The sequence below is a fragment of the Hypanus sabinus genome, chromosome 3, assembly GCF_030144855.1.
Source record: "Hypanus sabinus isolate sHypSab1 chromosome 3, sHypSab1.hap1, whole genome shotgun sequence".
In the NCBI taxonomy this organism is placed as follows: domain Eukaryota; kingdom Metazoa; phylum Chordata; class Chondrichthyes; order Myliobatiformes; family Dasyatidae; genus Hypanus; species Hypanus sabinus.
Genome location: NC_082708.1, coordinates 38,869,974 through 38,895,334, shown reverse-complemented (window position 1 = coordinate 38,895,334; position 25,361 = coordinate 38,869,974). Strand labels below are relative to the sequence as shown.

Here is a 25,361-nt window from a genome sequence, read left to right as displayed (position 1 = left end):
TGAATGCTAACATTGCATTTGCCTTCCTTATCACTGACTCAACCTGCAAATTAACTCTTAGGGAATCCTGCACAAGAACTCTCAAGTTCCCTTTCACCTGATTTTTGAATTTTCTCTTTATTTAGATAATATTCTAAAAATATTCCTTCTACCAAAGTGCATGCCTTTCACTTCCTTACACTATATTTCATCTGCCACTTCTTTGCCCATTCTCTCAATCTGTCTGAGTCCCTTTGCAGACTCCCTGCTTCCCCAACGCTACCTGCCCCTCCACCTGTCTTTTTATTATCTGCAAGTTTGGTCACAAGGCAATCAATTCTGTCATGCAAATCGTTGACGTATAACATTGAAAAGAAGTAGTTCCACAACCGACCCACCACCACTGGTCACCAGCAGCCAACCAGAAAAGGATCCCTTTACTGTATTCCCACTTTTCTTCCTGCCTATCAGCCACTGCTTTATCCATGCTAGAATTTTTCCTGTAGTACCATGGGCTCTTATCTTGCTAGAATTTCAACAGATTTGTCAGGCAAGATATCCCCTTAAGCAAGCTGTGCTAACTTTGGTCTGCTTTATCATGTTCCTCAAAGTACCCTGAAAACTCACCTGAATGATGGACTCCAACACTGAAGTCAGGCTAACTGGCCTATAATTCCTTTCTTTCGCATCTGAATGGCCCCTAGTGCTTTTTAAACCTCACGCAGCCCCCAATGAATGACCTCGCATGACATTTGCAGCCCACAGATAGAAAGTACTTCAATTATAATCTCTTCCAAAGTTCAGAGCATACATTATCAAGTTATTTAAGATATCACGTGCTACTTTGAAATTCATCTGCTTCCAGGCATTTACGGAAAGATTAAATATAATAGAATTTGCAAAAAAACTACACAAAGATTGACAAATAAACAATGTGCAAAAGAAGAAAAATTGGGGAGATTAAAAACGAAAAACAATGAGAACATGAAGTCGTTGAAAGTGAGTCTGTTGGGTCATACAATCAGTTTAGAGTTGAGGTGAGTGAGGTTATGCACAGCAGCTCAGGAGCATGATGGTTGTAGAGTAATAATTGTTCCTGTACCTGGTAGCGTGAGACCTGCCTGATGGTAGTAGTGAGAAGAAAGCATGGCCTGGATGGTGGGAGTCTCTGATAATGGATGCTGACTTCTTACGATAGCACTCCTTGTAGATGTGCTTAATGGTGGGGAAGTCCCTTCCTGGGATGGGATTCACAGTGCCAGGAAAGGGATCGTCTTATGTTTGTTTCTCCAATCCATTTCCTTTACCAGTACGTGGCTGAATTTGGAAGACAGGGTACATTTATTGGGCTCTTGCCATTGTATATCCACAGAAGGTTTAAAGCAATCTAGGTCCTAAGTTCTTATATGATTTTAGCAGCAGCTGAGTTGAGGCTAGAGTGGATTTGGAAAATATTATGGTGGAGGACGTAAGCGGTTGAAAGCGATGGTCCTGTTGGTAGAAGGAGAGAGGCTCGGAAGCTCAAGTGGAAGCTGAGTAGAGCAATAAGATTGTGCACTGTCCTCCTCAAAGGAGGGTTTTGAGAAGGGTGGCATAGAAGGTGAGGACATAAAGGAAAACAATCACTGTTTCAGCCATCCCAGTCTTTCACTGGAGGAAGCTGCAGATCATCTAAGGTTGGTTATTAGCAAGCAGATGGAAAAAGTGAATGACCAAGATTGAGTGGAGAGTGATGCTTTTAGATAAAAATGTTTATATTAAGATGCAAAGGATGATAGTCTAAGAACAAATCCTTGGCAAATTTCCAGTTAGTGATGCATGGGTGCTGGTTGTCCATTGTGTCCAATGATGATAGGAAACCCTTGGGAGAGCTTTAAAAGTGGAAAAGCTGTCCCTGGGGCAGTTCAACTCTCTCAGAAGTCTGAGTCCAGTGGTACAGAAAAGAGTCTCAAAATTGGGGAAAGTTCAGATAAAATTGTACAAGGAAAATATCACTACTATAGATGTGGAAGAAAGATGACAGAGCGCTGTGGTATCACTGGTTGCAGATATGATAAAGAGGGGGTATGAAAGATAGCGTGCTATAACAGTTACCATAATTCAACACTCAGCACTGGTTAGAGATATATTCGGGGTCAAGGTGGGAAGAGGGACACTGTTTGGAGAGGAGACAACATGTTCAAGAATTTTGTACAGGAAAGCAAGTAGTTTTCAGTGTAGGACGGTTTTGTATTTTTTTGAGGTACTTAAGATGATAAAAGTTTTGAAAGTAAGGCAGACAACACTTGAGAGGAAAAAGTTCAAATATGACTTTAGAATTAGTTTGTGTTGTCACAGTTTAATGAAGGATCTGGTGAGCTTTGAATTCATGAGAAAATATTGGGAAATTAAAACCGTAGGAAGATGCAGGTTCAGGGCTAGATCAATGGGAAGTTAAAATTATTTTCCTTCTTTCCACTTTTATCACCTGGCTTCCTGAACATCTCCAGCATTTATTGTTTTAAGTTGAGGTTTTGAACATCTAGATTTTTTTTCTCTTTTCAGAATGTTCAATATTATCCTTGTTCATAACTAGTTTTTGTAGGAACTGCCGATACTGTGCAATGCGTCTGTTTATAATAAAGTGAGAATCTGAGCTTTCAGCCATTAATTCAGAATCAGGTTTAATATCACCGATGTACGTCATGAAATTTTTTAATTTTATGGCAGCAATACAATAAAATATACCATAAATAGATATTGAGGAAAAAACGGAATTACATTAAGCATATATATGTCTTTTAAATAGTTAAGTTAGTGCGAGAAAACCAGAAATAAAAAGTAGTGAGGTGGTGTTCATGGTTTCAATGTCCATTCAGAAATCAGATGGCAGAGGGGAAGAAGCTGTTCCTGAATTGCTGAGTGTGTCTTCAGGCTTCTGTATCTCCTACCTGACAGTAACAATGAGAAGAGGGCATGTCCTGGGTGATGGATGTCCTTAATGACGGACGCTGCCTTTCCAAGGCACCACTCCTTGAAGATGTCTTGGATACTATAGAGGCTCGTACTCACGATGGAGCTGACTGATTTTACATGCTTCTGCAGCATACTTCGATCTTATGCAGTAACCACCCCACTCCATACCAAACAGTGATGCAGCCAGTCAGAATGCTCTCTCCATGGTACATTTGTAGAAGTTTAAGTGTTTGAGTTGACAAGCCAAACCTCCTCAAAACTCCTAATGAAATATAACCGCTGTCTTGCCTTCTTTATTGCTGCATGGATATGTTGCATTCAGATTAGGTCCTCGGAGATATTGACACCCAGGAACTTGTAATTGCTTACTCTCTCCACTTCTGATCCTTCTATGAGGGTTGGTTTGTGCTCCCTCATCGTACTCTTTCTGAAGTCCACAATCAGCTCTTTGCTTTTGCGGATGTTGAGTGTAAGGTTGTTGTTGCGATATCACTCAACCACTCAATCTCATTCCCGTAGGCCCTTTCATCACCTTCTGAAATTCTGCCAACAATGGTTATATCATCAACAAATTTATAGATGGCAATCGAGCTATGCCTATCCACACAGTCATGGGTGCTGAGAGAGTAGAACGGTGGGCTAAGCACCCCCCCCCCCGAGGTGCACCAGTGTTGATCATCAGCTAGGAGGAGATGTTATTTCCGATCTGCTAGTTCAAGAGTAATTTTCATTTTTGTTTCTTCAAGGTGCGCTTGTTTTCTGGAACCTGTTCAATGGTGGAATGCTCTATGGTACTTTCACAGCTGTGAGTTACATTGTATTTCAGACCTCCAAGTTGGCAAAGATGCATACATTACTATAAAGAGCTGAAATGTCTTTAGTTACTTGTGGATAACCTGTATAAAAGACAATGTCAATCCCAATGCAATGCTTTGAAAAGATCTGTCACAAATATATTCTAAAAGTATCTCCTGCATCTAATAGAATAAGCATGACAAATGTATTTTCTCGTATTAGTATGCTTTTTATCATCTTAAATGGTTAGAAATGTAGATTTTTTTTTCTTTGGAGTGTATTCTGAGGAAAAAATAGCAATTATACTGAAGTTTTAATTTGATTTATTTAACTCCATTGCAAATTGAAGTACTTTGGGCCAAATAAATCATTTCCATGAATAATATGCTACAGTGCCTTGGCAATAAGGCAATCCTGACTTGATAGGAAACGTGCCACTCTAAATGTGCTAAGCTGTGCATTTGTTCAGCCAGATTTGTGCATTGAAGAATTCTGCTTAATGCAGGCAAATGTTTTAGAAGGCTTCACGGCACATTTTTGACATAATTCATTTAATTCAAGCACTTCATAATCCTTAAATTGAATCCATTTGAAACGGTATTAGTGATTTCTGAAGAGAACAAATCATAGAATGAACTTCTGTCTTAAGAGATAGCAGCTATAAACAGATTACATTACTGCTAACTTTCACTCATTCTATTACTGCAAAGATAAGATGATCCCGCATTACAGCCATTTGGTTTCTGGAAATTTGTCCTTACGGAATTTACAGATCACAAACAAAACGTGAGGTGTGGAATAATGCCGTGGTCACAGAATGTATGTGGGGTGGGGAGGGGGAATGGAAGTAAATCAACACAATTTTTTCCAACTCGCATTTCTTGGTGAAATGCCCTGCTCATATAGAAAACCACGGTATGCCCTATTTTCCAGGGCATCAAACCTTTATTGCCCATCCCTCCATAATGTGGGGTCATATCATAAAATGGAATGCCCCTGTATCCCCTCCCATGCATAGCACAGTAACAAAATAAGAAATGTGGAATTTTGTATGTAGGTTTGATTGAGTATAAGGATGCACACTATATTTTTATTTTTATTAAAGCCAGCATAGGATACCCTCCATAGCTTAAAGGAGACCTGTTTTTAATGTTCCCCATTGAAGATAAGTAAAATTGTTATGAAGTCTATTTTTGAGGTACTAAATCCTTCAATAGACTTTTGGCCATTTGAACCTCAAATTTATACTCTCCAGATAGCCAGGAAACAAAGAAAGAATTGAACATCTTTATGTGTTTTCTTTGTTTCGTGGCTATCTGGAGAAGACAAATTTCAGAGTTGTATATGGATACGTGCTTTGATAATAAATTACCCTTTGAAAGAGAAGCTATACATTTGTGCACCAAGTTTCTATGGGAGGTTTAGTGTGACATCAAAGAAATGTCTTAAATACTATTACAGAGACTGCCTACAATGCATCATATATTTGGGAAAATGGTAAATAAATAATTATATTTGGGGAAAAAAGGTATGTTAACATTTGGTTCAAGGTTAACATGCAGATTGAGCCAGTGGTGAGGAATGCAGATGCAATGTTAGCATTCATTTAGAGAGGAGTAGAATATAAAAAAAAGTTTGTAATGTTGAGGCTTTGTAAGGCACTGGTGAGGCCTCATTTGGAGTATTGTGAGCAGTTTTGGGCCCCTTATCTAAGAAAGGATGTGCTGACACTGGAGAGGGTTCAGAGGAGGCTCACAAAAGTGATTCTAGGAATAAAGGGCTTATCTTATGAGGAGCTATTGGTGGCTCTAGGCCTTTACTCACTGGAATTTAGAAAAATGAGGGGCTCTCATTAAAACCTATCGAACGTTGAAAGTCCTGGATAGAGTGGATGCGGAGAGGATATTTCCTATAGTGAGGACATCTAGGATCAGAAGGCACAGCATCAGAATAGAGGGCTGACCATTTAGTAAGGAAATGAGGAAGAATTTCTTTAGTCAGAGAATGGTGAATCTCTAGAATTCACTGCCACAGGCGGCTGTGGAGGTCAGGTCATTGAGGGCCTTCAAGGTGGAAGTTGATAGGGTGTTGATTCGTCAAAGCATGAAAGGTTATGGGGAGAAGGAAGGGGAATGGGGCTGAGAGCGAAATAGCTATGTGAAATAGTGGAGCAGTCTTGATAGACTGAATGGCCCAATTCTGCTCCGATGTTGTATGGTCCAAAAGACTGAAATAATTATGTTTGTGTGTGAATGCATTTGACAGGTGAGCCAATGCAAGAGAGTCTGCTTTGGATTTGCACAAATTAGGAAATAGGGAAGTTGCAAAAAAAGTCTTAACAGGAATGATTTCAATGAAAAACCTGGGCCAAGTTGTTACATTACTTCATAATCTGATGCAAGCAATTGGCCTAAATGCCACTCAACGGTATTTGAATTACTAATGATTGTGTGAAAGTGCAATTTTAACACCCAAAAATGACAGAGTTCAGGCTATGAATAAAGGCTCCCATGTAATGCTTCATGCACAATCTGTACAATATATGTTTATTGACAGGATGACAGACATTGCTCAGGCTGCATGGTTTCCTGTTCAATGTTTAAACTCTGCTACCATTTGGAATGACATCACAAAATCTTGAATCAAAGAAGCACCAGAATTTGGGTCCACAAATACTAATCAATAGCACAAGATTATCAGTTCAAAATTTACTACCTCATGGCTACCAGTAATGACTGGTACTGCTCTTGGGGAAAATGTCTTCAAACCTTAATAGTAATTATCCCGTCTGATCCACCTATACAGTTCAACATACTTTAGTTCCCTGATCAACGTCATTTTGCTATAAGCACTAACATGGCACAAGTACAATCATTAGAAGTTGTTGGACCTAACCTCAAAACTCGGTTCTCTCCCCATGATCAGCTATAAATTGACTGGTCCTGAGTTAGATATGAAAATAATCTATACAATTTTACATTAGATCAAAAAGAAACACAGTGTATTCTGAGCATCTACAGATATTCTTTGTGCTTGTGATGGTGTATTCTGATGCACTTTGACAGTGAAATAAAGCAATTGTGCACATTATGCTAGGTACGCACTGTATGTATTTAAAGAGAAATAGATTAAATTAGATTTTTATGCACACATATATTTTTACAGAATACTTTTATTGGTAGCTTTAGATAACCAACATAATTTTAACCCCCATAATTATATTATTCATGAAATGATTATATATTTAAGTTATATTTTATTTCACTTACAAAGTGTGTTATAAAACCAATTACACAGAAAACAATTGAAAGCATCATGATTACTGTCATAATAACCTGGGAAATGCCTTTATTCGGTCACCAACAAATATATTAAACATCAGTTTGTGATAGAATAAAGTAAGATCTATTTTACTCTTGTCCACTCAATGTGAGTAATACAAGGTCAGGTTTTTTTGAGGGGACATTTTATCTTTAGGACTATATAGCTATTTTAACAATAAGTTTCAAGAACCATTCCCTTTGAGCTTCATGACATCAGCCACAGTCCTTCACCTGCTTGATTGTTCCTGTAGTTTTCCCACTGCCTTTGGCTGAAGACTTCACTTGAACCACTTATCTGATGCCAGGGAATTAAAGGATCCTGGGCTTTCTACTGTGTCATCAGTGAGATTTTCTCCCTCATCACATAGCCTACCTGGGGATAGATTGTTCCCATTTCCTTTTCCCTCTTTCTTCATTCCCCACTCCAGCTCCCCCTTACCTCTTCTCTTCTCCTCATCCACCTATCAGTTCCCTTAGGTACCCCTCCTCCTTCCCTTTCTCCCATGATGCACTTTCCTCTCAGATTCCTCCTTTACCATTTTTACCACTTTATCCCTTTACCATTTCCACCTTCTTCCCCTCCCCAAACACCTGGCTTCACCTACCACCTTCCAGCTTGTATTCCCTCCTCTCCTTCCATCTCCTTATTCTGCTTCTTCTCCCTTCCGTTCCAGTCCTAAAGAAGTGTCTCAGCCGGAAACGTCAACTGTTTATTGATTTCCATAGATGCTACCTGATCTGCTGAGTTCCTCCAGCATTTGTATGTGTTACTGATGATAGATACTGTGCACTTTTTCACTAATGCAAGGAAGCAGTGTTCAGAATAAGTCTGAAAAAAGTGCTACATCTGCTTCACCACGCCATTCATCCCAATTCTGAAATTGATAATGTGCTTCCATCTTTTTAGTCTAGAGTGAAGTCTCAGATAAGTAGTCTTGGTGCATCGACCAATGACTCTTTACTTTACACCGCGGATTATGTTGGATATATCTATGTTTACAGTATAAAGGATTATGCTGTTCAAGGACCAGAAACAGATCCACCAAAAAGTAAGAATTTGAGATGCTCCATTGTTCCAATAAGTACATGATATTTCCAAATTTAGAATATCCCTTGCGGTAGTATGGTTGTAATTTTTATCCTGTTACTAAACAGCATGGAACTATCTCAGCTGCCTGTTGTTATATTTCACTACTATGCCATATTCTCATTTTTTTCATCTGGACAAAGATGGTGCTTTGTTGTAAACATTAAATTTAAAAAATAGTTTCGGTTTGCTGGGCAACAAATGATTTGTTATGTAAAATATACATCAGATTATTTAATTAGATAAATATTTGACTTTTGTCAGTTTAAAAATACTCTAAAATCTGCCAGATTGGAGTGAAGGACTGAATCATCTTCAGAATAACAAACCATTATCATGAGATCAGTGACTGAATTTTACTGCTGACATTTTCAGTAACCCTCTACAGTTCCCCGATTTGCTGTATTTGTCCTTTTATCCATTCACATTGCTATTATTATAGATGTGGAGCACCTTTGTTCTGTCACAATCCTGTAGTCCGAAGAAACAATTTGCATTTGTAAAACACTTTACATATACTGAGGATATCCCAAAATATTTAACAACCAAGGGATATTTATTTGGTAGTCAATAGCAAAATGTTCCTCTCCACCTTCACATTTCCATAGTTAATTTAAATCTTAGTCCTTAATTCTTTCCCTTTCTAAACCCTTGCTTATAATTTCATATGCCTTAATTAAATCTCCCCTCAGCACCAAAGAAAATAAATTCAAACCTTGTCAATGGTTACATTCCCCACTACTGGTAACAACCTCATATGTTGCCTCTGCCTCCTCTCCTGTGTGAGTGTATAAGTTAATGTCATTACAAGAATTGTACACTGTATTGAAAGAGGTTTTGTTTCACTTCTATTTTATGTCCCAAGCTACAAAGGAAAGCATCATTCTAAGTATATTTTAACCATCTTGTCTGCGGAAGCGTGCCTGCTCATATCCCTCCTAAATCTCTTTCTCCTTACCATAAATTTCATCTACCTGTGTGTGATATAGAACAAAAACATTCCTGGACTCTACCCAGTCCATAAATTCATCATCTCATATACCTCATATACCCTTCTGAACCTCCTTGCTCTAGGGGATCTGACCCAGCTTCTCCAGACTTTCCTAATAACTGAACTGCTTCATCCCAGAGAATGTTCTCTGCATTCTTCTCCAGCATTATTACCTCCTTCCTGCCACATGGTGACCAGAACTCCATCCAGTAATCCAGCTGAGGTCTGACAAGGTTTTGTAAAATTGAAACGTAACATCTCCGCTTTTGTATTCAGTGGCCTTACTATTGAAGGCCCATATCCTCTATGCCTTCCTGAACATCTTGCCTCCTTTAAGAATATATGAAATTGTATTCCAAGATTCCTCTGTTCCTTAATACTCCTTAAGACCCTAACATTCATGGTGTATGCCCTAGCCTTATTAGGACTACCAAAATCCATCACCTTACACTAAATTCCACCTGTCATTTTTCAGTCCATTTCACCAACACATTAATATTTTGATAACAAAATGAGCCCAGCTTCCATACTGTCAACAACTATATTCATCATGAACTTATCTTGCCACCCTGGCCCACATCCATGTCATTTACATATGTTATAAAGAGCAAGTTTCCCCTCTGATTCTTAGTGGCACACGGACATCTAATTGCAAAATCAACCCTCTACTATCACCACTGCCTTCTATTGCCAAGCTAATTTTGGATCTAACTTCCATAGGCCCTAACCTATGGGGCTAATCTCTTATGGGAGCCTTTCTAAAGTCCATGTAAATCTCATCTGCTGCCCTGCCCTCACTGATAAACTTTATTACCTCAACATTCAGTCAATTAGCTGGACAAGATGTACATTTGAGGAAGCTATTGTATGTTCTCTGTCATTAAACCCTGTATTTCCATTTGACCCTTGACCCTTAACCCTCCATCTGAGAACTGTTTCCAGTACCTTCCCTCCCACTGTTGTTAGCCTCACACATCTGTAATTACCTCGATGTCTAGAGTTGTAATTTATAGTTTTTCTATATATTGCTCTGCCTTGCTGCCACAAAACAAATTTCACAACGTATGCCAGTGATATTAAATCTTTTTCTGATTACCAGGCCTTTCCCTACTGCTTTTCTTAAAAAGGGACAGAGCCACAGTTGTCCTCCAGTCACTTGGTGCCTCATTTGTGTCCAGGGAAGATATAAAATTCTCAGCCTGACCACCAGCAATCTCTTCCTTTGCCCACCTTTACAGCCTGGAATAAATCCCATTCAGTCCTTGGGAATGATCCACTTCTAAACCCAATAGGGGCTTAGTACTTCTTTCCTTATTTATGGAAACATATATTCTTTTGCCTGGTTTACTCCACAATTGTATTAATTCACTCTTCTGCAGATTGAGATTCATTAACTAGGGTACATCACATGACTATTTTTATGTCATGTTCTAAATCATGACGTGGCATTTAAATCTTAATGATTAACATACAAAACAAAAAGCATGAGAAATACAACTGAGCTCCATGGCCTTCCAAACTCAAAACATGATCATTAATGTTGTTTTCTCCTGTTACTGAGGTAATTTTGGAACTGAAGATTTTTAACTTGGATTCCATGGGTTGTTACTGTTTTGACCATTGGAGAATTTGCCCCCGCCCACCCTTATCCTCAGCCACGAAGTAGCAGTTCTGCTACTCATCATTATCGTTGGAAGAAAAACATCTTGTTGGAGCACATCTCCATTTGTAGGGGTTCACTTTGCGAAAAAGCACAACATGGGTGGTTTTCTCCAAACACAGCTCCACGGATTGGTTGTGGATGTCAAATCTTCTGAATAGCATTATGATTTTTTTGCTTTCATTCTTTTTACATCACCTGTCAGATGTGCTACCTGTGTATAGAAAAAAGCATTGTGTAATGAGAAAAAACTGCTGAATATTAAATTTTGTTAGTTCTAACTTAACTGCCTTGTCTTTTTCATTGTGGTATAGTTCTTAACTACTGGAGAGCCCATGTAAGCAGTATTACTTGGTAAGTATGCACAATATACTTTGCTTTAAGTTCTAAAAACCTCAATTTCTTTTAGTTTAATGATAATAAGTTTCAATTTTTTTTGTTCCAGCATGGAACTGATAGAAGAACAAAATTTGATGGTGACTTCTGCTTTTGAGGGTACTGTACGACTGTGGAGCATGGATGGTGAATTAATTGGTAATTACTAATGCAATAACTAAAGGCTAATACTCTAGTTGTTGGTTTCATGTGTTCTGCTAACTAAAATATCATGAAATAGTAAACATTCAGATGTAATGTTGAACAATTGCAATAGTTTGATGTGAATATTAAAGGTGTAAAATGAAAAAAATTCCATTTATTAGCAGCCAGATTTCAAGGGATTTCAGATTTCAATCATTTAAAAAAGTATTATTATTGTTATTAGCCATTCAAACACAACAAACTTCCACAATAATTTGATGCACAAAATAGATATAAAGAACCAGAGTTATCAGGCTTGGGAAGCAGTACAAAATTTAACCATCTAGAAATCAAACATAACAGAAATCTGCCAGTTCTCTGCCCGAGTGTTGCACTTGGTAAAACGTCACCTTCTCTCACTGGGATTTAACTCTCTGACATGATGGCATCAAGTTTTAACAATGGGCCTCCTTTGCCTACTCCCCTCCCTTCCCAGTCCATGCCCCCGTTGCTCCAAAGTAACGTTCTGAATCAATCTGGCACCCTCCTTACCAAGAATGAGACTTTCCATTACCCTTTTGGGGGCTCTAATCACCCCAACTCTGAAGCAATTTCCCTGCCTTTGTTTTGATCTCCCCATTATATCTATTTGATATCTGTGTCCCTTTGCTTTCTCCTCCCTGTCATCAGCTTCTTTCCCTCTTTCTCTTGCAGTCCTCTCCACACTCCCTGTACATCTTTGTTATGTCCTCCTCTTCTCATTCCACTGCTATTTTCATCTCGTTCTCCTCCTCGTCCATGTTTTAATAATTGTCTGATTGAAAATATGTTGCAAAATTTAACCTTATTCCTGCAATTAGACTGTTAAAAAAAGGCTTGTTTATCTGACAGTTTGAAAGTATATAATCTTGTAATCGTTCTCGCGTATTTAATATGCCTGTTTAACATGTTCTTTTCCTAAGGTACTTTTGGGCAGCCACAGCCATGGGACATTTATGCTCCTGCATCGTGGATGCACCCAATGGTTCCCTATGAGATTCTGGTGGATCCACTCAGCTTGCCCATTCACCCGCTGTTGGAAGAAGGGGCCTCTGTAACACAGCATGTCAATTTAAGCCAAAGTGAAGAAAATAAACAGATTATGACATTAAAGGTTTGGAGATGGTTAGAAAGGCCAATAAAAATAATATAGTACATCTAAAATATCTACGTTTATTGTGAATCATTGTCTCCACAAAGAGCACCAGTTTTGTCTCAAAGGCACCCCAATAGGTTGAATAGCTGCTACGACTTGCCTCTGGTAATGATGGACATGGAAGAGAGAGGAGGTAGTGGGGAATATAATTGGAGGAAAGGGATTCCTGGGTCTATTCTGAGAGTCAGTATGTACTTAAAGAGTTGAATGGACCCCTCTGTCATAAGAACATATTTATATGAGAAATATTTCATTTCATAGTGAGTTGATTATTGCAAACTGTCATTAATAACTTAGGTACTAGATAGAAAAGTGCTGAGATGGAGATAAAATTAGTTCAACTTATTGGATAGAAATTCAAAGTAATTTTTCATTCTTCTTAGAATAGAGATGTACAAGTAGTGTACAAATGTTAATAATGAAATCATTTTTCATCAAAGTATACATTATTAAATATGGTCAATTCATTGATATCACAAAAATAGACCAATGTAAAAAATTAAAGATGTTATGAGAACTTAAAACAGCTTGTGAGCAGTAAAATAAGGCTAAGTAGTCTTCTTGCATCCTATATTTTAGAATCTTCAGCACAGTTCTTCAAAAGTGATCATTTCAGATGAAGATATCAAAGAAAAAATAAAGAAGATGACATCCCAGAACAATCTTGGCAAAAGGTAATACCTTTGGTTTTGAGATTGTGTTGCCTAGAAATTTGACTTTCCCTGTATTTGGTGTAACGCTACTGTCGAACTCAAAAGATCCCACAAAAAAATCTTGATATTTTAGCATCCCCTTTTCATTGTCACTCTGGTTTAATCCCTTTAAAAACATGGTAGAAACCCAACAAGCATGCAGCACAGACACTGGTGATTGATAGGCAAGCAGTAGCAAAGGCATTTTTGATCTGATTCATGGGACCTTTATCTGTACTAATAAAGTGATATGTCAATGGTAGTCTCACATTGCCATGGAGATGATAATAGCTGTACCTACAGCTGGATCAATCCCAGTGTCAAACGAGGCTACATCATTTTCCAAACGTTTTCTTTTCTCGATCGTCCTTGCTACAATGTTTTTTCTTCTCTTCACCATCTTTCTCATGGGAGAGGAGCAAATCTTCAGAATTATTGGGAATATGTGGTGACTACATTCTAAACCAAGGTCTACAAATATCAGCATGTTTTTGGGATGTGGGAGAACACTGGAGGAAACCCACATAGTTACAGGGAAAATGTGGCATTTTCCACAGAAACATAACACTGGAAGTCTGGCTTGAACCTGGGTCACATGGAACAATTAGAGAATCTCTTGAGCTGGGTTATATTATGCAAATTGTATAATGTGTAGTGATTATCTTAAAAGATTCATTAGCTTTGTAAATGTTGTGTAAGCTCTGGGATACTGTACACTGTTTGCTATTAGTAACATAATTCAATGAATTTGATATAGCTTCACTACACGTTTTTAGTCAGGATTTTCTGGAGTGACACCTGTAGGCAGGTAGCTGTTGGAAAACACTAGAGCAAAAAACAAAACTTGGATTTGTAGCACTATAGGAACTTCTCATTTTCATCAGCTAGTGAACAAATGAAGAACAGTTTAGTAGTAATGTTAATTTTTTTTTCTTTTTTGTAGACTTCGGCAAGAAAGATATAAGAGTTTGAACAGGCCACTGAACCATGGAGGCCCCTCTGCATATCATACTCTAAATTATTTTGAAATTAGTAGCCCAGGTCCTTGTGAAAAACCTAACCTGTCAACAGGAAGCACAGATCCATATGATATTTGCTTTAAAGAGAGTACCGTTGACCTCCAAGCCTGTGCATAAGCATTTATCTGGAAGACGTTTGATTTCCCCTGAATTTAATTTATGTTATTTGAAGCTAATATTGTTGCATTTTAATTGTGTCTGTATGACTGAGGGTGTGATACAGACCAGATCTCACTGCTAGTCGGTTGTCTCTTCATCATGTTCCCAATTCTTCTTGACCCTGTCTCTTTTAAGTTATTTTTTTAACCTCAACTCCTTTTTATCTCCTTTTCTATCTCAGAATCAGGTTTATTATCACTGACATTATGCTGTGAAATGTGCTGCTTTGCAGCAGCAATGCAACACGTAAAAATGAACTATACTTTGCAATAAGAAATATAAAGCAAATAAATAGTGCAAAAAAGAGTAAAGTAGTGAGGCAGCATTCATGGATTCTTCTGAAATCTGATGGTGGAGGGTAGTCTCCTGCCTTTGCTGAATATGCCCATTGCCACTATGATAGGTTAGTAGGCAGAGAGGATGATGTGGCCTTGTTAATAACAAGTAATATTAAATCATTAGAAAGGAATGACATAGAATCGTAAGGTGTTGAGTCTCTATGGATTGAGTTAAGAAATGGAAAGGGTAAAAGGACCCTAATGGCAGTGGTATACAGGTCTCCAAACAGCAGCCGGGATGTGGATTACAATTTACAGCAGGAGATAGAAAAAGTGTGTCAGAAGGCCAATGTCATGATAATCATTGTGGATTTTAACATGAAAATGGATTGGGAAAACCAGGCCAGTACTGGACCTCAAGAGAAAGAATTTGTAAAATGTCTAAAGGATGGCTTTTTAGAACAACTTGTTGTTGAGCCCACTAGGGGATCAGCTGTGCTGGATTGGATGTTGTGCAATGATCCGGAGGTGATAAGAAAGCTTAAGTTTAAGGAACATTTAGGAATTAGTGATGACAATATGATCGAGTTCATTTTGAAATTTGAGAAGGAGAAACTAAATTCCGAAGTGTTGGTATTTCAGTGGAATAAAGGAAATTACAATGACCTAAGAGGGGAACTGGCCAAGTTTGACTGGAAGGGGACATTAGCAGGAAGGACAGCAGAGCAGCAATGGATGGAGTTTCTGCAAAAAATGAGGGAAGTGCAAGACAGGCATATTGCCAATAAGAAGAAATTTTCAAATGTAAGAAGGACACTACCATTAACTGACAAGTGAAGTCAAAGTCAAAGTAAAAGCAAAACAGGGGTTGTACAAGGAAGCCTGAGCTAATGAGAAGATAAAGGATTGGGAAGCTTTTAAAAACTTGAAGGAAATTAAGAAGGTCATCAGGAAGGAAAAGATGAAATATGAAAGGAAGTTTGCGACTTATATCAAAGAAGATACTAAAAGCTTTTTTAAGTATGTAATGGGTAAAAGAGAGTTGAGGGTAGATATAGGACCAATAGAAAATGGTGCTGGAGATACTGTAATGAGAGACACAGAGACGGCAGAGGAACCAAATGCATATTTTGCATCAGTTTTCACAGTTGAAGACACCTGCAGTATACCAGACATTCAAGAGTGTCAGGGAAGTGAAGTTTGTGCAGTGAAAATTACAACCGAGAAGGTGCTCAGGAAGCTTAATTGTCTGAGGGTGGATAAATCTCCTGGACCTGATGGAATGCACCCTTGGGTTCTGAAGGAAGTAGCTGGAGAGATTGCAGAGGTATTGACAATGATCTTTCAAGAATCAATAGATTCTGGCATTGTACCAGATGTCTGGAAAACTGCAAAAGTTACTCCACTATTTAAGAAGGGTGGGAGGCAGCAGAAAGGAAACTATAGACCTGTTAGCCTGACATCAGTGCTTGGGAAGCTGTTGGAATTGATTGTTAGGCATGAGATTATGAAGTACCTGGAGGCACAAGACAAGTTAGGCCAAAGCCAGCATGATTTCCTGAAAGGAAAATCCTGCCTGACTAACCTACTGCAATTTTTTTTGAGGAAATTACAAACAGGGTAAATAAAGGAAAAGCAGTAGATGTGGTTTACTTGGACTTTCAGAAGGCCTTTGACAAGGTGTTGCACATGAGGCTGCTTAGCAAGATAAGAGCTCATGGAATTACAGGGAAGTTACTAGTGTGGGTGGAGCATTGGCTGATTGGCAGAAAACAGAGAGTGGGAATAAAGGGATCCTATTCTGGCTGGCTGCTGGTTACCAGTGGAGTTCCACAGGGGTTGGTGTTGGGACCGCTGCTTTTTACGATGTTTGTCAATGAATTGGACTATGGGATTAATGGATTTGTGGCTAAATTTGCCGATGATACAAAGAAAGGTGGAGGAGCGGGTAGTGTTGAGGAAACAGAGAGCCTGCAGAGAGACTTAGATAGTTTAGGGTGATGGGAAAAGAAGTGGCAAATGAAATACAATGCTGGAAAGTATATGGTCATGTACATTTTGCAGAAGAAATAAATGGACAGACTACTGTTTAGATGGGGAGAGAATTCAAAATGCAGAGATGCAAAGGGACTTGGGAGTCCTTAAAGGTTAACCTCCAGGTTGAGTTGGTGGTGAAGAAGGCGAATGCAATGTTGGCATTCATTTCTAGAGATACAGAACATAAGAGTAGGGATGTGATGTTGAGGCTCTATAAGGCACTTGGGGTATTGTGTGCAGTTTTGGTCTCCTTATTTCAGAAAGGATATACTGACATCAGAGAGGGTTCAGAGAAGGTCCATGAGAATGATTCCAGGAATAAAAGGGTTACTATAAGAGGAACATCTGGCAGCTCTTGGGCTGTATTCCCTGGAGTTCAGGGGAATGAGGGAGATCTCATAGTAACAATCCATTTGTTAAAAGACCTGAACAGATTAGATATGCAAAGTTATTTCCCATGGTAGGGACAAGAGGGCATGACTTCGGGATTAAAGGACGTCCATTTAGAACAGAGATGCAGAGAAATTACTGTAGTTAGAGGGTGGTAAATCTGTGGAATCTGTTGCTATGTGCGGCTCTGGGGGCCAAGTAATTGGGTGCATTTAAGGCAGATAGATAAGATTTTTGATTAGCCAGGGCATCAAAGAGTATGGGGAGAAGGCAGGTGAGTGGGGATGACTGGAAGAATTGGATCGGACCATGACTGAATGATGGAGCAGATTCAATGAGCCGAATGGCCTATTTCTGCTCCTGTATCTTATGGTCTCATGATTATTTTGTTTTCCTTTGAACTTATCATTGGTATATTGAATTGAAGTGCAACTTGTTAGCCACTTTAGCATTTTTTTAAATTCCCCACCTTTACCTTCAATTCTATCCTCTCCTATTCATGGAAGAGTCTCCATTCTCCATCTTTTATTTGTCAATCTCTAGAATGTTTTCTGTTTTGCATATTCCAGATCACTCAAGCTGAACTTCTTGTCACAGAATCCAATTTAAATTGTCAACCATCTAGGCCATGTTTGCATTAGCCTTCACTGGATCTTTGCTCCAAATAATTTTTCGAGGTGATGTATCCCTCAGCCATCATGATCGCAATCATCAAAATAATATTGGTTAACATTACACGGGAGTTTGCTGTTGGCAAATAGGCAAACATTCCCACTATAGTACCTTCCTTTCAAAAATTTTTCATCAGTTGTCAAATTCCTGGAGCGTCCTAAATGTCAAGGGTACTATATAAATACACATTTTTCTCTTCACAGATTTCTCAATCCTCCCTGCGTTTGCAGCCTTCTTGAGCCTTTCTCAACTTTTTTTTATCTTCCTTTTGTTTTCTTCACGTCTTTGCATTCTGTTGCCATCATACTCAGTGGCTGAGTTTTCAACCATTACGTTTCTAAACATAGGCCATCTCATCCGTCAAACCTGCACCACCATTCAACAAGGGCATGGACTCAGTTCCACCTGCCTGGCCTTTCCTCATAACCTTTAATTCCCCTACTATGCAAGAATTTATTTAACTGTGTCTTAAATATATCTAATAAGATAACTGCTACCTCATTATTTTATATGTTGCTATATGATCCCACCCCCCATTCTTCTGAATTCCAGTGAGTGTAATCACCTTGACTCAATTTCTCTTTGGGGGTTTAACCATTCATCTCTGATGTCAACCTGGTGAACCTCTGCACTCCAAAGCCACTGTATCTTTTCCCAAGTAAGGAGACCAAACCTGCATATAGTACTTCAGGTGCTACCTCACCAGCAAAACCTCCCTGCTCTTAAATACAATTTCTCTGGTAATAAAGGCCAACATTTCACTTGCCTTCTTGTAACATGTTACATCTGATTCATTTACATGCACTCCCTAGTCCCTCAGTACAACACAATCTGCAGACTCTCCACACCCTCTGCACAATTTGCTTTTTCATTCAATTTGGTGTCAACTATACGTGGTTCCCTTTTCCAAATTGTCAGTGACTGCTGTGGCACTCCATACACGACTGATTGCCAACCAGTGTAATATCCATTTGTTCCAACTCTCTGCCTTCTATTGGTTCACCATAAGACCATACTAATACATTACTCTAACTCCCTGCATCCTTGTCTTATGGATAACTCAATTAGGTGGCACTTTATTGAATGTCTTACGGAAATTCAAGTATGCAACATACTCTCATCCCCACTCTATTCGCTATGCTCATTATATCATCAAAGTACTCGATTAAGGTTGTCAGCTTCCCTTCCTGAATCCTTGCTGTGTCTGCCTGATGGAACCACTTATAAACGGATTATCTCATTATTTCATCCTTCATGATAGCTTAACACACTTTTCTGACCGCAGATGTTAAGCCATGAGCCCATAGTTTCCTAACTTTTGCCTACCTCCTTTTTTAAACCGAGGTGTGCCATTCACTGTCTTTCAATCTGCTGGGACTTGCCCAGAGTATTTTAAGAAATGATCATGTGCTTTACTATAATTTTCACCATTTCTTCAGAACCTTTGAATACATTCTCTCAGGAGCAGCAGACTTACCTACCTTTGCGAAGAGCCACCTTTTAACAAGTGATTGTATGGAGGTCCTAATCTCACATGTCATTCTTAACATCTCTTTGGCATGTTATACGTCTTCACATGAAGACTGACATAAAATATTCATTCGATGCTTTGACTATTTCCATATCATTCAGTATTAATTCTCCCTTTTCATCTTCCAAGGGACCTGCGTTCACCTTTTTCTGCTTTAGATGATTATAAACCCATATCTTTTTATAATTTTGTTCTAGTTTACTTTCATAATCTTTGTTTCTCTTATTGCTGGGACATTCTCATTAGAATTTATTGTCTTTTCACCTTTCGTCTTTAATATTTTTTGTGTACTTTGTGTGTTTTAGAATATGTTTTCCTGTTTACTCAATTTTGACAGTTGAGTTGCCAGAAACATTGATACCTTTAAACTTCTGATGTTGCTATTGAAATAGTTTAGAGGCAAAACAGATACAATATGGAAGAAGGGTTTTAGTATACCTGCTAGTTATTCTTCTATCAAACATTTATAATAGATGTTAATTGGTTAACTTTTACTGATAGTCTATTTTACCGTATAGATTTTCATTTTACTGTATAGTTTTTCACTTTTCCAATAATCAAGAAGCTATATAAAAACTTTTAAATTTCTTATAGTACAATTGTCTATTTCTAAGTACTTTGCACCATAATAAATACAGGAAGAGCAAAGTGTTATCAGATGAATGAATATGCTTGAGATCTTTTGCAACAAGTCTTAGATTTTAATTGCTGCTTTGATAAGATTTAATTCCATCAGTTTGATGCATAATTCACCAAAGCCTATGCATATTCTGTATTAGGTGACAATTCAGATTTATTTATCATAAGTACATTAAAATATAGTGAAGTGATCTCTGCATTAAAAATCAGCACACCGAAGGAGGTGCTGGGGGCAGCTCACAGGTGTTCCACATATTCCAGAGCCATCATTGCATCTCCATACTGTTTCAAGAACACAGTAGCAATAACTCACAAACAAAAAACATGAAGAAGAGCAAAACAAGACACTTTCTCATCCTTCCCACCAACCCAGACATACAGACCATCTCCAACCCCAGGATGGGCCATCTCCTGGCCTCCAATCCCTGTCACTGGATTTTCATACGAATCGACATCGCACATTGGACTTCACCCCCTTTGGGCCTAAACCACTGGATTTACTAATCATGGGTTTGACCTTCAGACTTCTGACACTGGTGATGTGGACCCTCGTAATTCCTCCAGGCTTGTGCATTCCAGCTTCTAATTCAACTGTTGTATTTCGGACTTAGACTTTCCACTTTGCCCTCTCCCTGGTGTGCAGTGTTAAAACAGCTAAAGAAAATATCTTGTAAACAGAAATACCAGGAATTCCATAGGAGATCCTGCAATATACCACACACTGTTTGATACAAGCCCCAATGATAAATAAACCTGACTTTCAATTGTTGTTGTGGCTGGGAGACCAGAAACATAGCATTCTATTTTGGAGAGACAATGTTGCAGAAAAGGACTAGTTCTTCAGGTTGAATGTTTATTGGTAGAAAGAGCGTATCCAGTTTAATATATTCTTAGAATATGTCCTGTGAGGCCTTACTACTGCACAAAAACATTAAAAATAAACATTTAGTATACCATAGTTGCTGGAGAAATATTAGATGCTTCATGCAGAAGTAAGCTCCATCAAAATAAGAAAGAATTGCATCATGGTGACTTAACAGAAATTTACAATTCCACAGGAATCTTACATATAACACTTTACCAATACATAATACTGAACTCTACATCCTCAGTTCCTAAATGAAAAATAGAAAAGTTGTTTTTCTTTTGAATAAATGAATGTGTCTGGACATTTAGAGACTTCAAAAGCAATAGAGGCAAAACAGTGTCCTTTAAATCTTCATAGTTTAATCCAGCTCCATGTTTGTTGTGCATTCACCATTTTTGAGTGAGACTTCAGTATCCTTGATAACATTTTCATTCTCCATTGGCTCTCCTCCATTTTGAGAATTGACTTTCATATTCGATTGATTTACTTCTTTAGGATTCTCCACCTTTGGCTTATGTTTAGTGACTATTGGATTGCAGATATTGTCCAGCTCCTATGATGAAAGATTAATAAAATAGCAAATTTTGAGTTATTTGGACATCACATTTAAATTCATTACACATTATTATAAAACCATTAATGCTAGTATTTGATTATTGATTGTTTCAAGTAAACCATTACAATAGAAAACAGGTAGAATAGATCCTTTTTGAAGTAGAATAATATTTAGAGATACTAATCTTGGGATGAGGTACATGTGGTGAACTACATATACCTGTCTGGACATGCCCCCCCCACCCCCACTGACTGCTCCTGTGGCTCCTCCCACGGACCCCGGTATAAAGGCGATTGGAGACTCCGCCCTGGCCTCAGTCTCCAGGATGTAGTGTGGTGGTCAATTGCTGCTTGTTCTTTCTTCCAGCCAATAAAAGCCTACATCTCACCTCACATCTCCAAGAGTTATTGATGGTACATCAGTACAAGAGCAAGTTCATCTAGTTGAAGTAGATGTGGAAGGTCCTGTCATTGTTAGATGAATCAGGAATTGTTTTATAAGCACATAATGATAAATAATAATTTACAATAACTTAGTTTGATGTCACAGAATACATTAGATTGAAAATAGTGGTATAAATCAATTCTGTTCTTTTTAAAAGGTAATCAGTTGTACAGACTTCAAGTGATGTTCCAGTAGACTTTTAACATGATTGAAATGCCAAGTAAAACATACAGCTTGATGCTAATGAGCAGCCACTTGACACAAAATAATTTAGAATAGTCAATGCTCATAACTAGTGTCTTGCCTGAAGTGGGTATCATTAAGGCATTTCAGGTACTGAAATTCAGCTGGAGAAATACAAACTATATTGTCATTATTCAATGTTATCATTAATCTGAACAATGTTTTTGGTCACATAGCATCAAAGAAATTAATGAGTTTAAAGAGAGAAGTCTGCATTGCAGCTCTGATCAGGAGATAAAGATGGACTTGTCTTAGGTATCTGCCAGACTAGATTCCAATCAATGCTTTTAGACTGAGTTTTTAAACTTCCAATCATGTAGTCACTAAAAAGTTTAATTATGTTGCAATACCTTATGTTTATCTTTAATTTCAGCCACATGTACAACAGGATCCTGGTCAAAACTTAGTTTGGCTTGTGAGTCCATTGCAATATTCATCCATTCCATTGTTTCATTCACTGACTTTTCCAATTTATGTATTTCAGCAGCCTCTATGGGTTTATAGTTTTCAGCCTGTAAAACAGAAACCTTAATTCCTCTGCCTGAATCATGAAGTAGAGTAAATTTCAATTGTGAATTTTTGTTTTGTTTGCTTACTTTGCTCCTGGCTTCCACTGCTAGCTTTGCATAATATTGTAGTCTTTGACTAAGCTCATCAAAAGCTTTTGGTCGTGCTTCAGCTTCCAGATATCTTTCCTGAATTGGTGTACCTAATTTCTTTGTACAAAAATTTTGAAATATATTAAAACAACTCATTTGAAGTAATTAAAGTTATTTAATTTGCCTCTACATTTGATATGTGATGTATCTACTCTGCACCTTCCAAATTGCTCCAAGGAATTTGGACATTGCTGCTCTGCCATCATCCCTGCTAGTGTTCCCTTCCAACCGAATTTGGCAAGCTCCTCACTCAATCCTCTGATTTCCTTTACTTCATTGCAATACTGATAAATCTGACTTTAGCTTTTCCTGCTCAAAATTTCAGGGTGAGTTTTATCATGATAAGATCACTGTCTCCTAAAGATTTCTTGACCTGAAGCACCCAAATCGAATCTGGTTTGTAACACCCAAACTGGAATGGCTGATCTCCTACTCGGTTCAACCACAACCTGTTCTTAAAAAGCCATCTCATAGAATTTGTAGAATGCTGAGCTCTTGGGATCCAAAATCAGCACCAATATGATTTTCTGAATCTATCTGCACATACTCAAATCCTCCATTTTTAAATCTCCCATTGTAAGTTGTAGCCCAATTTGTATAAAACTCCCATCAGGATCTTTTTAGCCTTACATATCCTTGTATCTAACACATCAATTCTACATCTTCTGATCCTTTTTTCTTAAAACCTGTTTCTAAGGATTTGATTTCATTTTTCACTAACAGAGCTATGCCATCCCCTCTGCCTATCCTTTCAATACATTGTGTATCCTCAGATGTTAAGCTCCCAATTGTAATCATTCAGCCATGACTCCGTAATGCCCACAAAGTCATACCTGTCGGTCTTAATTGTGCTACAAGATCACTTACCTTATTTCATATTCTGCATGTATTCAAATATAACACCTTCAGTCCTGTAGTCATCACCCTTGTTGATTTTGTCTGTTACATTGAAACTCATTCCACTGACTGCAATTTTGCCCAATCATTGGCCTGACATTCTCACCTCACACTGCCTCTGCTTGTATACCATAGAACATTACAGCACAGAAACAGGCCCCCTGGCCCTTCTTGGCTGTGCTGAACCATTTTTCTGCCTAGTCCCACTGACCTGCACCCTGGGCCATATCCCTCCAAACCTCTCTCATCCATATACCTGTCCAAGTTTTTCTTAAATGTCAAAAGTGAGCCCGCATTCACCACTTCATCTGGCAGCTCATTCATTACTCCCACTACTCTCTGCGTGAAGCCCCCCCCCCAATGTTCCCTTTAAACTTTCCCCTTTCACCTTTAACCCATGACCTCTGGTTTTTTTTCTCCCCTGGCCTCAGTTGAAAAAGCCTGCTTGCATTCACTCTATCTATACCCATCATACTTTTATACACCTCTATCAAATCACCCCTCATTCTCCTATGCTCCAGGGAATAAAGTCCTAACCTATTCAACCATTCTCTGTAACTCAATTTCTCAAGTCCCGGCAACATCCTTGTAAACCTTCTCTGCACTCAATACTCCAAATTCGGTCTCACCAATCAATGTCTTATACAACCTCACCACTACATTCCAACTCATGCTCAATACTTTGATTTATAAAAGGCCAATGTACTGAAAGTTCTCTTTACAACCTTATCTACTTGTGATGCCACTTTTAGGGAATTATGTATCTGTACTTCCAAATCCATCTGTTCTACTGCACTCCTCAGTGTCCTACCATTTACCTTGCATGTTCTACCTTGGTTTGACCTTCCAAAGTGCAATACCTCACACTTGTCTGCATTAAACTCCATCTGCCATTTTTCAGCCCATTTCTCCAACTGGTCCAAATCCCTCTGCAAGCTTTGAAAACCTTCTTCACTGTCTACTACACCTCCAATCTTTGTACCATCAGCAAATTTGCTGATCCAATTTGCCATACTATCATCCAGATCATTGATATAGATGACAAATAACAATGGACCCAGCATTGATCCCTGTGGCACACCACTAGTCACAGGCCTCCACTTAGAGAAGCGATCCTTCACTACCACTCTCTGGATTCTCCCATTGACCCAATGTCTAATCCAATTTATTACCTCTCAATGTATACCTAGCGATTGAATCTTCCTAACTAACCTCCCATGCGGGACCTTGTCAAAGGCCTTACTGAAGTCCATGTATACAACATCCACTGCCTTCCCTTCATCCACTTTCCTGGTAACTTCCTCAAAAACTCTAACAGATTGGTTAAATATGACCTACCATGCACAAAGCCATGCTGACAGTTTCTAATAAGTCCCTGTCTATCCAAATACTTGTAGATCCTATCTCTTATATTTACCTACTGCCAATGTCAAACTTAACAGCCTATAATTTCCTGGTTTACTTTTTGAGCCTTTTTTAAACAACAGAACTACATGAGCTATCCTCTAATCCTCTGGCACCTGACCCATGGATATCGACATTTTAAATACTTCTGCCAGGGCCCCTGCAATTTCAACACTAGTCTCCTTCAAGGTCCAAGGGAATACCCTGTCAGATCCTGGGGATTTATCTGCTCTGATTTGCCTCAAGACAGCAAGCACCACCTCCTCTTTAATCTGTATAAATTCCATGACCTCCCTATTTGTTTGCTTTGGTTCCATAGACTCCATTCCAGTTTCCTTAGTAAATACAGATGCAAAAAACCCATTTAAT

The 25,361-nt window shown here is 38.5% G+C and overlaps 2 protein-coding genes across 6 annotated transcripts in view; one reads left to right on the top strand and one right to left on the bottom strand.

The window, feature by feature from the left end:
- wdr95 (WD40 repeat domain 95) overlaps nucleotides 1-25,361 on the top strand; it is a 152,178-nt gene that overhangs the window by 96,250 nt on the left and 30,567 nt on the right. For 3 of the 4 annotated variants that reach the window (XM_059964091.1, XM_059964093.1, XM_059964094.1), the window contains 7 exons: nucleotides 3,681-3,739; nucleotides 7,960-8,101; nucleotides 11,105-11,144; nucleotides 11,236-11,324; nucleotides 12,272-12,462; nucleotides 13,084-13,178; nucleotides 14,140-19,875. In XM_059964091.1, the coding sequence (XP_059820074.1) occupies nucleotides 3,681-3,739; nucleotides 7,960-8,101; nucleotides 11,105-11,144; nucleotides 11,236-11,324; nucleotides 12,272-12,462; nucleotides 13,084-13,178; nucleotides 14,140-14,332 (809 nt within the window). In that variant the 3' untranslated portion in view covers nucleotides 14,333-19,875. Of the gene's footprint in view, nucleotides 1-3,680; nucleotides 3,740-7,959; nucleotides 8,102-11,104; nucleotides 11,145-11,235; nucleotides 11,325-12,271; nucleotides 12,463-13,083; nucleotides 13,179-14,139; nucleotides 19,876-25,361 lie in introns of those variants that run through there. The other variant, XM_059964092.1, reaches the window with a different exon arrangement.
- LOC132391202 (heat shock protein 105 kDa-like) overlaps nucleotides 20,010-25,361 on the bottom strand; it is an 84,075-nt gene continuing 78,723 nt past the window's right edge. The window contains exons 16-18 of one of the 2 annotated variants that reach the window (XM_059964096.1): nucleotides 22,629-22,748; nucleotides 22,383-22,544; nucleotides 20,010-21,342 (exon numbers count right to left, since the gene is read on the bottom strand). In XM_059964096.1, coding sequence (XP_059820079.1) covers nucleotides 21,148-21,342; nucleotides 22,383-22,544; nucleotides 22,629-22,748 — 477 coding nt within the window. In that variant the 3' untranslated portion in view covers nucleotides 20,010-21,147. Of the gene's footprint in view, nucleotides 21,343-22,382; nucleotides 22,749-25,361 lie in introns of both variants that reach the window. The other variant, XM_059964095.1, reaches the window with a different exon arrangement.